This window comes from Sminthopsis crassicaudata, chromosome 3 (assembly GCF_048593235.1).
Source record: "Sminthopsis crassicaudata isolate SCR6 chromosome 3, ASM4859323v1, whole genome shotgun sequence".
Taxonomy (NCBI): domain Eukaryota; kingdom Metazoa; phylum Chordata; class Mammalia; order Dasyuromorphia; family Dasyuridae; genus Sminthopsis; species Sminthopsis crassicaudata.
In genome coordinates, this window is record NC_133619.1 from 635,467,148 (window position 1) to 635,481,243 (window position 14,096).

At 41.2% G+C, this 14,096-nt stretch overlaps 1 protein-coding gene across 3 annotated transcripts in view; it reads left to right on the forward strand.

Moving 5' to 3' along the window:
• The window catches only part of SDF4 (stromal cell derived factor 4), a 40,865-nt gene that overhangs the window by 21,610 nt on the left and 5,159 nt on the right, over positions 1–14,096 (forward strand). For all 3 annotated transcript variants that reach the window (XM_074306622.1, XM_074306624.1, XM_074306623.1), the window contains exons 4-6: positions 5,564–5,677; positions 10,405–10,563; positions 13,459–13,634. In XM_074306622.1, coding sequence (XP_074162723.1) covers positions 5,564–5,677; positions 10,405–10,563; positions 13,459–13,634 — 449 coding nt within the window. The remainder of the gene's footprint in view (positions 1–5,563; positions 5,678–10,404; positions 10,564–13,458; positions 13,635–14,096) is intronic.

Here is a 14,096-nt window from a genome sequence, read left to right on the forward strand (position 1 = left end):
GATATGTGCGCCCCATCTTTGTTTTTTTTTTTTTGTTTGTTTGGTTGGGTTTTTTTTAGTAATAACTTTTTATTTTTCAAAATAAAAAGATAGTTTTCAGCATTCACTCTTGCAAAACCTTATGTTCCATAGTTTTCTCTCTTCTTCTCCCCCTCTCCCTTCCCTTAGAACAAATAATCCAGTATAGGTTAAATATAGTAACTTTTCAAAATATACCTCTATCATGTTGCACAAGAAAAACCAGATCAAAAAGGAGGAAAAAAATGAGAAAGAAAAAACCAAGCAAACAACAACAACAAAGGTGGAAATTCTATGCTGTGATCCATACTCAATCCCCACAGTCTTCTCTCTGGATGCAGATGGTTCTCTCCATCCCAAGTCTATTGGAATTTATCTGAATCACGTCATTGCTGAAAAGAGCCATGTCCATCACAATTGATCATCACATAATCAAGTTGTTGCTGTATACAGTATTCTCTTGGTTGTGCTCAATTCACCTAGCTCAGTTCATATAAATCTCTTCAGGCCTTTCTGAAAGCATTCTGCTGTTCATTTCTTACAGAACAATTACATTCATATACCACAACTTAATCAACCATTCCCCAACTGATGGGCATCAGTTTCCAGTTTCTTGCCATTACAAAAAGGGCTGCCACAAACATTTTTGTACCTGTGAGTCCCTTTCCCTCCTTTATGATCTTTTTACAATGCAAACCCAGTAGATTGTATGCCCCACCTTTTAAATACTCCTGAAACATTTGTGTATTCCTGTTTTTTGTCATCTTTGTCAATTTGCTGAGTGTGGGGGGGAAAATCAACATTTCTCCTAAATGACTTGGAGCCATTTTTCCTCTGGCTATTCATGGTTGGCAATTCTTTTGAGGATTGTTTGTTTATATCCTTCAATCACTGATCTGTTGGGGCCCAGAAAAGGATGAGGTATGACTTATTTTTATTTATCTTATTTCTTTTGTTGTTTTTTAAATATATATATTTTGGACATAAGATACTTTGATTTTATTGGTGCTGAAGATTTTTTATTAATATAATTTAAAGTATCTAAAAGTATCTTTTTTTGTCCTCTGTGATTATTTCTCTTATGTAGAGAAGTTTTCCATTATTCACAACTGAATTAATAAAAAATCTTCTACATCAACTTAAAGTATCAGTATTTTTTATTGTGTAATCATTTGTATTTCACAATTGTGTATTTTGTGGTATATTGTGTAATATGTTGGTCTAAACTTAATTTTTTATAAGTCTGCGCTCCAGTCATTGTTGCTGAAGAAGCCAATACAATATTTTCTAGAAATAACACTAATAATGTCACATTCATCACAGGGGACTAGAATGCTAAAGTAAGAAATAAAAAGATAATTGGAATAACAGATAACTTTGGCCTCAGAGTATGGAAGGGAAGTAAGGCAGAGACTAACAGAATTTTGTCAAGATATCTCATTTTCAACAACCCAAAAGTGGATTGATGTATCACCCAGATGGTCAATTTAGAAATTAGATTAATTAATTACATATTTTGCAACCAAAGGTAGAGAAACTCTGTTCAATCAGTTATAACAGCACCTGGGGCTGACTATGGTTCAGATAATGAGTTTTTTATTACAAAATTCAAGCTTAAAATGAAAAAAAGAGGGAAAATCTCCGATCTCATAGGTATATCCTAAATAACACCCCTTAATGAATATGAAATGAAAGTGATAGATAAACTTAAGGGATTAAATCTGGTAGATAGAGGGCCTGAAGAATTATCAAAACAGGTTTACAGTATTGTACAGGAGGCATCAACAACAAAAAATTCCAAAGAAAAAGAAAAAGTAAGAAAGAAAAATGTCTGATAAGGCTTTATCAATAGTTAAGGAAAGGAAGAAAGGAGAAAAGAAAAGATAGACCTAACCAAATGCAGAATTTGAGAGAAATAAGGTTTTCTTAAACGAGCAATGCAGAGAAATGGAAGAAAACAATAGAATAGGAAAGGAGATTTCTTCAAGAAAGTTAGAGATATCAAGGAAAAGTTTCAGGCAGAAATGGGCATGAGAAAAGACCAAAATGATAAGAATTTAACAGAAGTAGAAGAGATTAAGAAGTAGTCACAGACTAGGTCAGAAAACTCTTGATTCTTCAAATTTCCTTTGCAGAAAAAAAAGTGACTTTGCCTCAGAGGAAAGGTGGAAAGGTGGGAATAAACAAAAGTCAGGGGAAAGCACTTGTTCTCCTGAGACAATATGAGAAGACTGCAAGAAATGTACTGTTGAGGGTACACCAAGCATTGCTGGTGTCCTTGGGTTTATCAGACCCATCCTGGAGTGGGGTGGGGGTGGGGGGCATTTAACATCCACGAAAAATATATAATAAACATTAAGTACCAGTTTATAGGGGACTTCTTACATGTAAAAAATTATTAGTTCTTTTGTGACTTATTTTTATTTGGGTAGTTTGAAAGAAAAGCTTGGGCTGAGCTGAGTATGATGGGCTGATTCTCTCTAAAACTAGGAAGAGGTAAAAGGAGCAATTTTCTCATACAAATGAGGCATAAAAGGAAAAACTGATATCGAATAAACTAGTAGGGGAGGGCAGAGAACTCACTCTCTCTCTCTCTCTCTCTCTGTGTATGTATATATGTGTGTGTGTGTATATATATAATGTAAAAAAATATATATATATATCTGGAAAGATATAAAAGTCTTATAAATTAATAAAGAAATAAAAGGGCAAGGAGGTAGGATGGGGAGAGAGGCTAAGGGAGGGATTCCTGGAGAATAGGATAGGTTAAGGAATAGGAAGACAAGATAGCAGATAGAAAGAAGTAAAGCAGAGGTGTGAGGAGGGATGGGAATAAGATGAGAACAATGAGGAAAAATAGAAAGGAAGAAAATATACAAGTAATTATAACTTAGAATGGAAATGGGATGAATTTACCTATAAAATTGAATGGTTAACGGATTAAAAATTTGATTTAAATCATATGTTGCTTTCAGGAAATGCTTTAAAAATTAAAAATATACACAGATAAAATAAAAGTCAAAAGTGGAATTTATTATGTGGGAAAAAAGGGTTAGTAATCATCTCAAAATTAAAGCTAAAATAAATTTAATCAAAAATTAGAGAAAAATTTTAGAAAAATAGGAAAACTGCTCTGTCAGCAATATTATTCAGTATTATTTCAGACCATTTAAAATAACTAGACGGTATAAAATACCTGAGTGTATCTCTGCCAAAACAAGACTCAGGAATTATATGAACATAAACATAAAATCCTTTTTACACAAATAAAGTTAGATCTAAATAATTGAAGTAATAATTTATTCCTCATGGGCAGGTAAAACCAATATAATTTTTAAATGATAATCTTAATTAACTATGTAATGCCATCCCAATTAAATTACTAAAAATATTTTGACTAAATTAAAAAATAATAACAAAGTACATTTGGAAGTACTAACGGTTTAAAACTTCAAAGAAACCAGAGGAATAAAAGATGTAAAGAAAGCAGATTCAGTAGAATTAGACCATAAACTATATTATAACAAGAGAGCATTGTTGAAGTGTACAATGGATAATTTTGATTATTTTAAATTAACATTTTCTTGTATGAATAAAACCTATGCAGCTGAAAAAGAATGTGGGAAAATGAGGAAAATCTTTCATAGACATTCTGTTTCTCAGATAGAATGTGACTGGGTTGGAATATTAGTCTAAGAAATGATTGAATCGAGGATTTGGTATGGTATTGAACAGGAATTGAGGTAGTATCAAGCTTATTGTTATATTGTCGCTGGCTAGCAATGAGCAAGAAATCTCTCTGAATATTTCAGTTTTTCTTTTTCTTTTTAAAAAGGGTTTTATAATTTTATGTGTCTTTTTTTTTTTTTTTTTTTTTTTTTTTTGTTAAACAGACTCCAAGATAACTTCTGCATTTACTAGCTGGGATTGGAATTTTCCTTTCCATTATTGTTCTCTGAGTTTTATTATTATTACATAGAAATGCCATTTATTTGTAGGTTTATCTATTTCCATTTTCTTAATTGAACATTTTCTCACCTAGATGACTCAGTGTTTAGAGCACTAGCCCTGGAGTGAGGAAAGCCTGAGCTCAAATGTAGCCTCAGGTATTCCTTAGCTCTGTGACCCTCGCCAGGTTCCGTTTGTTCATCTGTAAAAAGGGGAATAGCACTTTCCTCCCAGGGTTGTTGTGAGATGCTACATATTATATAAATGTTCTGTCTTGCTAACTGTTGCTGTTTTATTAGTTGTTTGCTGAAGTTCTATGCCAGCAGCAAATAGGATTAATTTTGTTTTTTGCTGCTGTGTATTCTTTTCTTTTGTATAATTACTCTAAAACTATGTGAAATAACTTTATTCCTTTAGTTACTGGGAAAGCTTCTCATGTTTCCTCATTGTTAGCTTTCCCCAATGTTAGTTTTTAGTTTTGGACTTGTATTCATTATCACTATTTTGTAAAAAGTTCATCTATCCCTATATTTTGGAGAGTTTTTTTTTAAAGTATAAATGAATATTTTATATTTTATTTAAAACTACATAGCAATGGGTTTTTGTTTCTTAAATGCTCAATGATGTTCACTGTTTTTCTAAATTGAGCCATTTTTACGTGCTTAATTTTAATCTAATTTGGCTGTAGTGAATAATTTAAAATCACATTACTGTATATGCTTATGATGATCTATCTAAGACTTAACTATTTAATCAACGCAGTGTTCTAAGAGTTTCAAGGGATTCATATATCCACAATCAGAGAGAAAACTGATAAATTCTGAGTGTAGATTAATTTTTCTTCCTTTTTTGCAACATGGCTGACATGGAAATATGTTTTGTGTGACTTCACGTGCATAATTGATGATATATTATGTGCCATTTCAATGGGTGGACTGAAGAGCTAGAAGGAGGGAGCGGATTTAGAACTCAGATTTTAAAATATTAATGCTAAAATATATATATATTACATGGTTGAAACAGTTTTTCATATGGTTATTAAATTCTTTTAAAAAGTGTTCCTCTTTTAAAATTTTATCTGCTGCTGCAAGCATGACTCTTAATCATATATTCCTGGCTGCTTTCTTGGCTATTGGACTTTTCTTAGACATGTTCAATGGCTTTTCCACACACACAACCTACCAGGTTCTCCTCTCTTATTCTGATTGCACTGATTTTGTTTGTAGAGGAAGTTTAAAATTTTACATAAGAATGTTTGCTCTTACCATACTGCCCCTCGGGTTCATTCCATAGCATGCCCATAGAAGGGCTGTGCGCCCAGTCGAAATTCTGGGGAAGTGGAGGCCGACATGGGGGTTTCCTTGGGTGGTTTCTTATCTGTTTTTCCTTTCTCTTCCCACTGCCCTACCCCCCACTTTATCTAAAAGTAAAATTGGACTTAAGAAAAGTATTTTTGAAGCCTTTGTTCAAAGAGAAGACTCCTGGGGTTTTTCCTGCCTTTTACATATGACTGTAGTTTTGGGGTTTTAATAGATATATCAGAAGAGCAGAATAATGTATTATTAAGTATTCTAACATGTTTGATGTATTCTTTTAGGCCGTGTGTCTTGGGATGAATATAAAGTAAAATTTTTGGCAAGCAAAGGCCACAACGAAAAAGAGATTGCAGAAAAGATAAAAAACAATGAAGAGCTGAAAATTGATGAAGAAAGTAAGTAGAGATGAGCCCTGAGCCAGGGCCAGGTTTTCTGGGAGTTTTCTGGTATTGCATGACTTCCTTCTTGGACCAGCTGTGTATTGGGTCCTCGGAACAAGGGTGCTGGGGGGCCAGTTGGTGCTTCCTGGGTGGAGTATTTGCTTTGACTTGAGTAAGAGCTGTGCTAGGCCAGGGGAGCAAGCAGCTCCCAGATGGAGTGTGGTGGCATGCTGCCAGATGTGTAATGCCAAAGGTGGGGTAACGAACGTGCAGGTGTTCAGGGCCCAGCGAGGGTGTATGGCTCGCAGATGTGTCAGACTGGGGTGATAGTAGCTGCTGGGCTTCAGGCTTTATGAGGCGTTTCACATACAGCAGTATTGCTTTCATTCTTCAGAAGGTAGCAGAATTATCCTGACTGAGCAAGGGCCACCTTGTTGTTAAAGGAGGGACAATGAAGACTTTGGGGGAGTAAGTGACTTCCCCCGATGCATAAATATTTGTAAAGGGAAATGGTGATCACGAAGAGCCAATGTGGCTTCCTGGAGGACAGAGCTCACCTCTTTTGGCCAGCCTTAGGAACATGATGGAGAGTCTGCATAGATGTCAGTAAAGTCTTTGACAGAGTCACTCATGTAGACAAGTTAGAGAGGTGGGGGCTGGAGCTCCCATGGTCATGAAAATCCATGACATCTTGGGGAAGTCTAGTGGAGTGCCACAGGAATCTTTCATTGGCTCTGGACCATTTAAAAAGTGGGTAATTAGGGGTGGAGACGAAGGAAAGACAATTCAGAACTTGAAATAAAACAAAAAGTGAAATTAAAATAGAAACAAATTGAATCATCAACTGGGAAGAAAGCATGACTGGTATATTTTTTCAACATGAGTATCAGAGCTGGAAAGGATGTCCACTATCATTGAACTACAGAGTCCCCAAGGCTGGAATAAAGGGCTAGATCTCCTCGAGTGACATTTAATTGGCATCAATGTGAAGTTTTGTTGTTGGGTTTCGAAGATAGCTTTACAGACACAGAGAGAAGGTGGCGTGTGTAGAAAACTTGTGGGGGTTTGAATGGACTCCATGTGAATCACCCCAGCACAAAGGGCCAGTGGAAGCTGTGTCTGCCTTCAGAGGAGGGCAGGAGGCCAGCCCTGCTGCCCTCCGCCCTGTGTAGTCGTGGACAAGCAGAAGAATGGCCAGAGGGTGGAGGACCTGGAGTCCATGTAGATGGAGGAACTCAGGAGGTTTAGATGGGGGAAGAAAAGCTTTGTTGGGGGAGGAGGAGGTGGGGTGGTCAAAATGGATAGACATGGAGTCTTCAGCTCGTGAGCCTCAGGGATAGAAATGGGGGCAGCCAGCAGCTGTTTGGGGGCAGGTCAGGCCCCTCCTGAATCTGGGCCCTTCTTACTGGACGGCTGCTCATGCACATCCTGCTTGAACCTGGTGGCCCCTGAGGGCCCTTCCAACTCAGGCTCTGGGTTCCTTTGATCTGTGTGGGGATTAGTCATTTTAAAATGGTTTTTTTGTTTTGTTTTGTTTTGTTTTTTACCCCTTATTCATCAAAAGACAAATATAATTGCTGTATATTGCAAGTATTTTCCCTTCTTCTTAGGACTACATGTATGATTTTCCTTTACAAGAATGCTGAGTAGGCCATTCACATCTGTCAGATACTCGTTTTGAGTACAAGGTCTTGGGCCCAGTGGGGGGGCTTTGCACACAGTCCCTCATTTGAATCTTAGTAGCCCTGGATGAGACATATTGTTGGTGGGGTGCATGTAAGTGACATACAGCTGGGGCTCCAGGGCCCAATTTGTTACTGAGAAAGATCAGCCAAGTGTGGGAGCCTAGGACGAGGGTACAGATCAAGAGGTTGTAGAAGGCAGTGATGGGAAAGGGGGATTCAGGACAGGATGCTCTAAAAGCTCAGGGAGCTCCGGGAGGCCCCTGGGGGGAGTGGCCCTCCAGCTGAGCCTCAGCTACTGGGCGCTTGTCTGCATCTTGAAACTTGACTGGTCCAAATCTTGTTTTCATGGTTTTTATCCCTGTTTGGTCCATTCTTATCAGGAAATAACATTCTATGGTGGACTTTTAATGGAAATTCTTGTCATTTGTCCTTTTGCACATGGGAATAACCTACAGTAAGAAAAGAATCGGCCTTCGGTTTCTTTGTTATGACTAAGTGTTGGTAGCACAGTTTCCACTTAATGAAAAAAGACAAAAGAATCAAGAATCTTGTCTCCATAATCAGAAGAAGGGTCAGGCCCGGCCCTCTACTGTTATCGGCAAAGAAAGGACTGGCCTGACAGTAAGACCCAGTTATTGGTGACTTGGATGGAGGCTGACCAGCGGCCTTGCTGGGAGGGACACACACACACACACACACACACACACACACACACACACACACACACACTTACACACACCACATACTCACATTTACTCTCTTACTCTGAATAATTTTTCAGGCTCAAGGACATGGAGGCCGAATCTAATGAGATGAAATTTAGCAGGAATGCGTCAGGTCCTTTACTTGGGTTAAAGAAAGACCTAATGTCTGACTCAGGCGTTGGAGCGATTCCCAGCAGTGCGACTCCTCTGTGGGTCTCCTCGCGACTTTGGGTTTCCTCTCCCACACTGGAGCAGCCTCCTCACCCTGCAGTCTTATTCCTCTCACAACTGTAGCCCGTTCTCTTTAGATTAGATGGTTCCCCCAGAACCTCCTTTTTCAAGAGAGAGCCCACACCAGTCCCCCCAAGACTTTCTTTCCCGGTCCTTCTCCTCCAGGCTCCTTTTGTAGCTTCTCTTTCCTTTTAGGGTAGAAGCTCCTGGAGGGCAGGCGGGTGCTTTTCTTTCTGCTTGTTTTTGTCTATCACTTAGTGCAGCACCTGGCACAAAGATAAACACTTGTTAACAGCCACAAAAGCCATCTGCGAGATGTGCCCCAGGAATAAGGAGGCGCTCACCTCCAGGATCATGATCGCTTCTGTCACCCTGTGAGGCGCGTCCTGTTCCACCTGCTGTCATGCCTTGTTAGTCCTTGAGCCCTCAGCAGATCTCGGAGGCTTGGGTGGCTGGTGGATACCAGGCTGGGAAGGCCCTCTTGGTGGGTCTATGGTGGGCTCTGAAGCCCATCTCTCCAGCTGTGCCAGTAGCAATGAATTAGACCAGCGGTGCTCTAACATTTTGGTTTTGGGGCCCCCCCCTTTATACTCTCTCAAATAATGGAGGATCCCAGAGAGCTTTTTAAAAATGTGGGTTAGGTATGCTATTATGAGTAACGACCATATTAGAATTTAAAACTGATCTACTTTTAAATATTCATGTCAAATAATAAATCCATATGTTAGTTGAAGTATATGAAGGATCGTATTCTGTGGATATAGCGTTTGAAAAAGGAAGATACAGACAAATAATATCCTAGTGTATTACAAAAATAGACTGATCTCTTGGATCCCCTGAAAAGGTCTCAGGGCCCTTGGGTATCCTTAGGCTACACTTTGAGACCGCTTGGACTAGACACCAGTTTTCCTGGGCCCCACTGAGGTTCTGGTGAGGTCTGCTGTCCTGCAGCAGCCATGGTTGTAGTTGGGACCTTGCCACCAAGAGTTTAACGAATGTTTGCTTGACTTGAATGGACCATGCCAGGTGGGAAGCAGGGGAGACAGGGAAACAAAGCAGCCTTCTCTTTCTGACATCATCTTGGAATGCAGCTGGGGATGTTTCTCCAGACACTGAAGCAACCAAATCGCCTTTTTGCTGGATCTGAGTTGGAAAAGGTTTCACTGAGATCACTGACATTTGGAAGGTGGCCAGCCTTGTCTGAGATAGCTGGGTGGCGGCCTCCGGCCTCCCCTTTCTCGGGCGGTGAGAGCTAGCCCTCTGCCCTTCTGTTTGGCCAGAATGTGTGTGAGTGAGGCCCAGAGAGGTCAGTCTTGTCCAGTCCCTTGTGTGGTCTGTTTGCAGTTGCTGAAGTACAGTCTTCGAAGGGGTGTCTCCTTACTGCGGCCTCCCCAGCCCTCAGGTGATTCCAAGTGCTCTGTCACTCAGTGGCCCTTAAAAGTCTTTGACTGTGAGGGCTCCTCCCTGCTTTCATTGGGCTGGGCTGGGAGGGAAGCCTTTAAGAAGTGCTGGGGGATGAAGGCAGAGACAAAAGTAAAAAAACCTTTCCCTCCAAGGGCCTGTGTCTGGAAAGTACCTGGATGGGGAGGGTCGGGCTATGAGCCCAACTCAGGAGACCTGGAGTTGGGATAAGGGCAGAGGAGGGGGTGAGCGAGACGGCTGCAGAGACTGACCAGCAGCGTCCTCTTTTGGGGCCATCTTGGGGTTCCAGCCTCAGGCTAAGGGAGTCACACAGCCTTGCTTCAGTAGATGGCCTGTATTAGTCCCAGTCTGGCAGACCAGCCCTATTTCCCTCGTTTTCAAAATAATAAAAGCTTTACGACTCATCCATCCAATTTCAGGTGATTACGTGCTTTCTGCACATGAAAGGATAGCTTCTGTAGGAGAGGACAAGGCATCAATCCATTTTCCCCCACGTTAATGGCTTTGTCACATGAGATTATATTGGAAGGGTCTGCTGGGTTTATTTATTTTTTAATTCCAATTTGATGATCTTTTCTTCTTAAAACGTACATAATCAGAACTCCCCAGAAACATCTCCCTTCAGCGGTAGGAGACTAAGGTGTCAGGTGTGTGGCACCTGTGATTACTTGTGCTAATGAGCTATGATGTCCTTTTTCAGCCCTGGAAGTTCTCGATAATCTCAAGGATCGCTGGTATCAGGCTGACAACCCTCCGGCCGACCTGCTGCTAAATGAGGAGGAGTTCCTGTCCTTCCTCCATCCAGAGCACAGCAGGGGAATGCTTAAGTTTATGGTCAAGGAAATTGTCCGAGACTTGGGTATGTGCTTCCTCCTCGCCCAGGGTAGTAAAAGGGTCTGCTCAGGACAGGCTGGGGACAGAACCTGGCGTATGGAGATGGGCCAGAGGGGCTTAGGGTGTGTCGATCTGGAACAGAGAGCTGACTTTAAATAATTAGAAAGGTCTCTTGTGAAAGAGATCAGATTCACTGGATCCATTTTGTTTGTTTTGCTGCTGATGACTTCTGTTTTTATATCCAATCCAATCTCTGTTTACCTTCTGGGCTTCCCTTGTAACTTGGAAACCTCCATTATAATAAACCCAGTGACACAGAGCTCAGTGGTGCGACCACCAGGAAGAGCCCCTGACTCCAGAGAGTGGGCAACAATGACTGTATGACAAGCACCTTGCTGACTTGTTTTTTGTTCTGTGGTCGTCTCTCTTGTCCTCCTGGTTCCGGTTACTTCACCGGGTATCCTTTTATTCAAGTGTCCCTCTGATCTCTGAATTTAGACCTAATTGGTTTGAGTAACTCCTGCATCAGGGAAGGAAAAAGACATATTTCAGCATGCTCTCCTCAGAGCTTTGTAATTAGATGTCTTTATCAAGAAGTAGTGAGTTCCCTGATACCAGAAGTATTTAAGGAACAGGTGACTGATTTTCTTATGGCTTTGTTTATTTTTTTTATTTTTATTTATTTTTTTTCCCTTAGGCAATTGGGGTTAAGTGACTTGTCCAGAGTCACACAGCTAGGAGATGTTAAGTGTCTGAGGTCAGATTTGAACTCAAGTCCTCCTGACTTGAAGGCTGATGCTCTATCCACTACGCCACCTAGCTGCCCTCTCTCTTATGGCTTTGGGTAGAAAGTTTAAACTGAAACTATTTTTAACTTTCAGATTTTATTATTTTAGTATTCTTTGTAGAACTTCCCTGAAATTTAAAAAAAAAATTTTTTTTTAACCTGTGTTTTTTGTGGTAGAATTTATTAACAATGTAAATTTTGTGGTTTACCTTAGGGGAAAAACAGTTGTTTTTTTATAATTCATTCTCAAGGAGAAGCTGACAACAGCTTCTACCTTCTCTCTTCCCTTAATCTTACACCTTTGAAAATAAGTTTTCTCTCACATTTCTTTATTTTTCATGCTCTTTTCAGTTCTGACATTTTCTTCATTTGGTTCATTTTTCATTCCTAACCCATAAAGGCTGGGCCTTTATATGATTTTTCTTTCTTGGACATTTTAAGCATTTTTGGGAAATTCAGGTAAGCTGAGGGATTTTTCCTTCTTAGGCATCTATTCAGAAAATTTTCCAGGACTCTCCCCTACTCTCTGACTCCCTTACTGATTGTCTTATTGGGGAACAGTTATTATTCATATATATTCATATATGCACACATATAGATATATGTATGTATATAGTATCATGTGTTATGTGTGAAAGAGAGGACTGTGACCTTTCTTTTTGTAATTTCTTGTGTTTTCCCACCGTTGGGACTCTGCTCAAGGCCAATTCCTTACCTCTACTTGAGCTTTGTAGATGTGCAAGAATGAATACATGGAGAAATTATTTAATATATAAAAATAGAGATAATTTTCCTTTCTTTCATGGGATCAAAGTGCTTTTTTTCACTAAGACTCTGTCATACTATCTCTCATACTTGAGTTTAACTAATGGCAGAGTCCTTTGGAAGCTCTCAACATCTCTGCCCGTATCTCCCATATTTGTGTCCTACAAAGGCCCAGAGCCCTCCTTGAGCATAGAGCAGGTCCAGGTGTTGGGGAAGCAGAATGCATCAGCACAGGCTGCCCAGGAAAGAGTGGTGCCAGGCCTGTCCTCTCAGAAAGGGCTTCAAGTGGCCCAGCCATGCTTTGGAAGCGAGAATGCCAGGCTCCTGACTGGGCCATGCCTGTGGGTGGGAGGCACCTGCTGACAAGAGCTGAGCTGTCTAGCCTCCAGAGCCCACTCTGTCCTCTGGCAGCCAGAGGACTTTTCCCTTCATTAAGCATTCACCAAGGGCCCGGGTTCCAGGCATTTCTTTTGTTAAAATCTGGTTTGGCTGTGGGCCTCGGCAGAGCTCGTGTTTGATGAGTTCTCTGGGAGTGGAGAGAGAACGGGGCCCAGAGCAGAGCTGCCTTGGGAAGGGGCAGCCAGGAGGGTCTTCTGGGGAAGGGGATCAGGGAGCAGAAAGGGAATGGATGGCAGGTAGTCAGGAGTGACGGTTCTCTAGAAGGAATTGAGAGAAGCTGTGGGTTTTTTAGAGGGATTCTAAGCGAGGGTCTGTGGAAGGCGTGAACAGAGAACGCTGGGCCTGAGGGTGTTACTCACTGTGTGACTGTGGGTGAACCTTTGGGCCTCTCAGCCTCAGTTTCCTCCTCTACCAGATGGCTTCAGGCTCTAAATCTGTGATCTGATGCTGGTGTTCTCTCAGCTCTAAAAGATACTCCTGTGAGCTGGTGGGTCACTAGTCTGTCCTGCTTGTCAGGTGCCCTGGGAAGAGCTACAAAGAGCTTAGGTGGGGTGGGCAAGGAGAGGAGGACAGGACAATGCCCAGGTGACTTGGGTCTAACGTGGGAGGAATAACTGTCTGGGGTTCCTTAGGCATAAGTGTTGTGCATCCTCTACTTGCTTCCTTGCCCCTTCACCAGAGACTAAGGATCTCTTTTCAGAACGACTCTTAATTCACTGGCAGCTCACATGGCATCTGTGTTTCAAGTTACTTCAACTAATCTAAGTTTTTGGGACTAGTAAGATAAATGAAATTTGTGGCCCGACTTGTTCCAAGAAAAAACAAAAGTTTGGACTAAATTTGTCACCCCAGACTCAGATGGTCTTCTATCTGCTTAGGGGTGACTTATTTCTGTTGATCAGTGCGGTCAGTTGCAAATCTTTTGTGCCCGTTTCTCACGTGCCTTCTTTCTTCAAACCTCTTCTCTAGACCAGGATGGTGATAAGAAGCTGGTTTTGTCCGAGTTCATTTCCCTGCCTGTGGGGACAGTCGAAAACCAGCAGGCCCAGGACATTGATGATGATTGGGTGAAAGACAGGAAGAAGGAATTTGAAGAAGTAATTGATGCTAACCACGATGGGATTGTCACCATGGATGAGCTCGAGGTGAGGCCCGTGGAGGGGACCTGTCCAGAGGCCATTCTCTCAGCTTTTGTCGGTCTGTGACAGGCCCTCAGGTCTTTCGTTATGGCCTTCGGTGATCTGTGGTTCAGTCACTGCTTTTCGGTCCAGTCAGGCTTGTGCTGTGGGCAGCCATCCAACCCTTCTGCTTATAGAAACAGAGGGCTTGCTTCCATTTCAGGTCAGCAAGCCTCTGTTGGGTGTCACTGGGTGAGTCCCATCTCTGATGTAAGAGAGTTAAGAAGGGGGTTGTGGGGATTTTCATTCTGGGTGATCTATCATTCCTAATTCGATTATCTAGCCTGCCCACCTTCACACCTCTGGTCTGAAGATCCAAATAGTTCTTAAACTAACCCTTGGGCATTCATAGTAGGAGGCCATTTACTGTTTAAGAACCATTCCTTATGGTGTATGATCACCAAGTTCCAAGGTGGTCTGCTCCTTAGA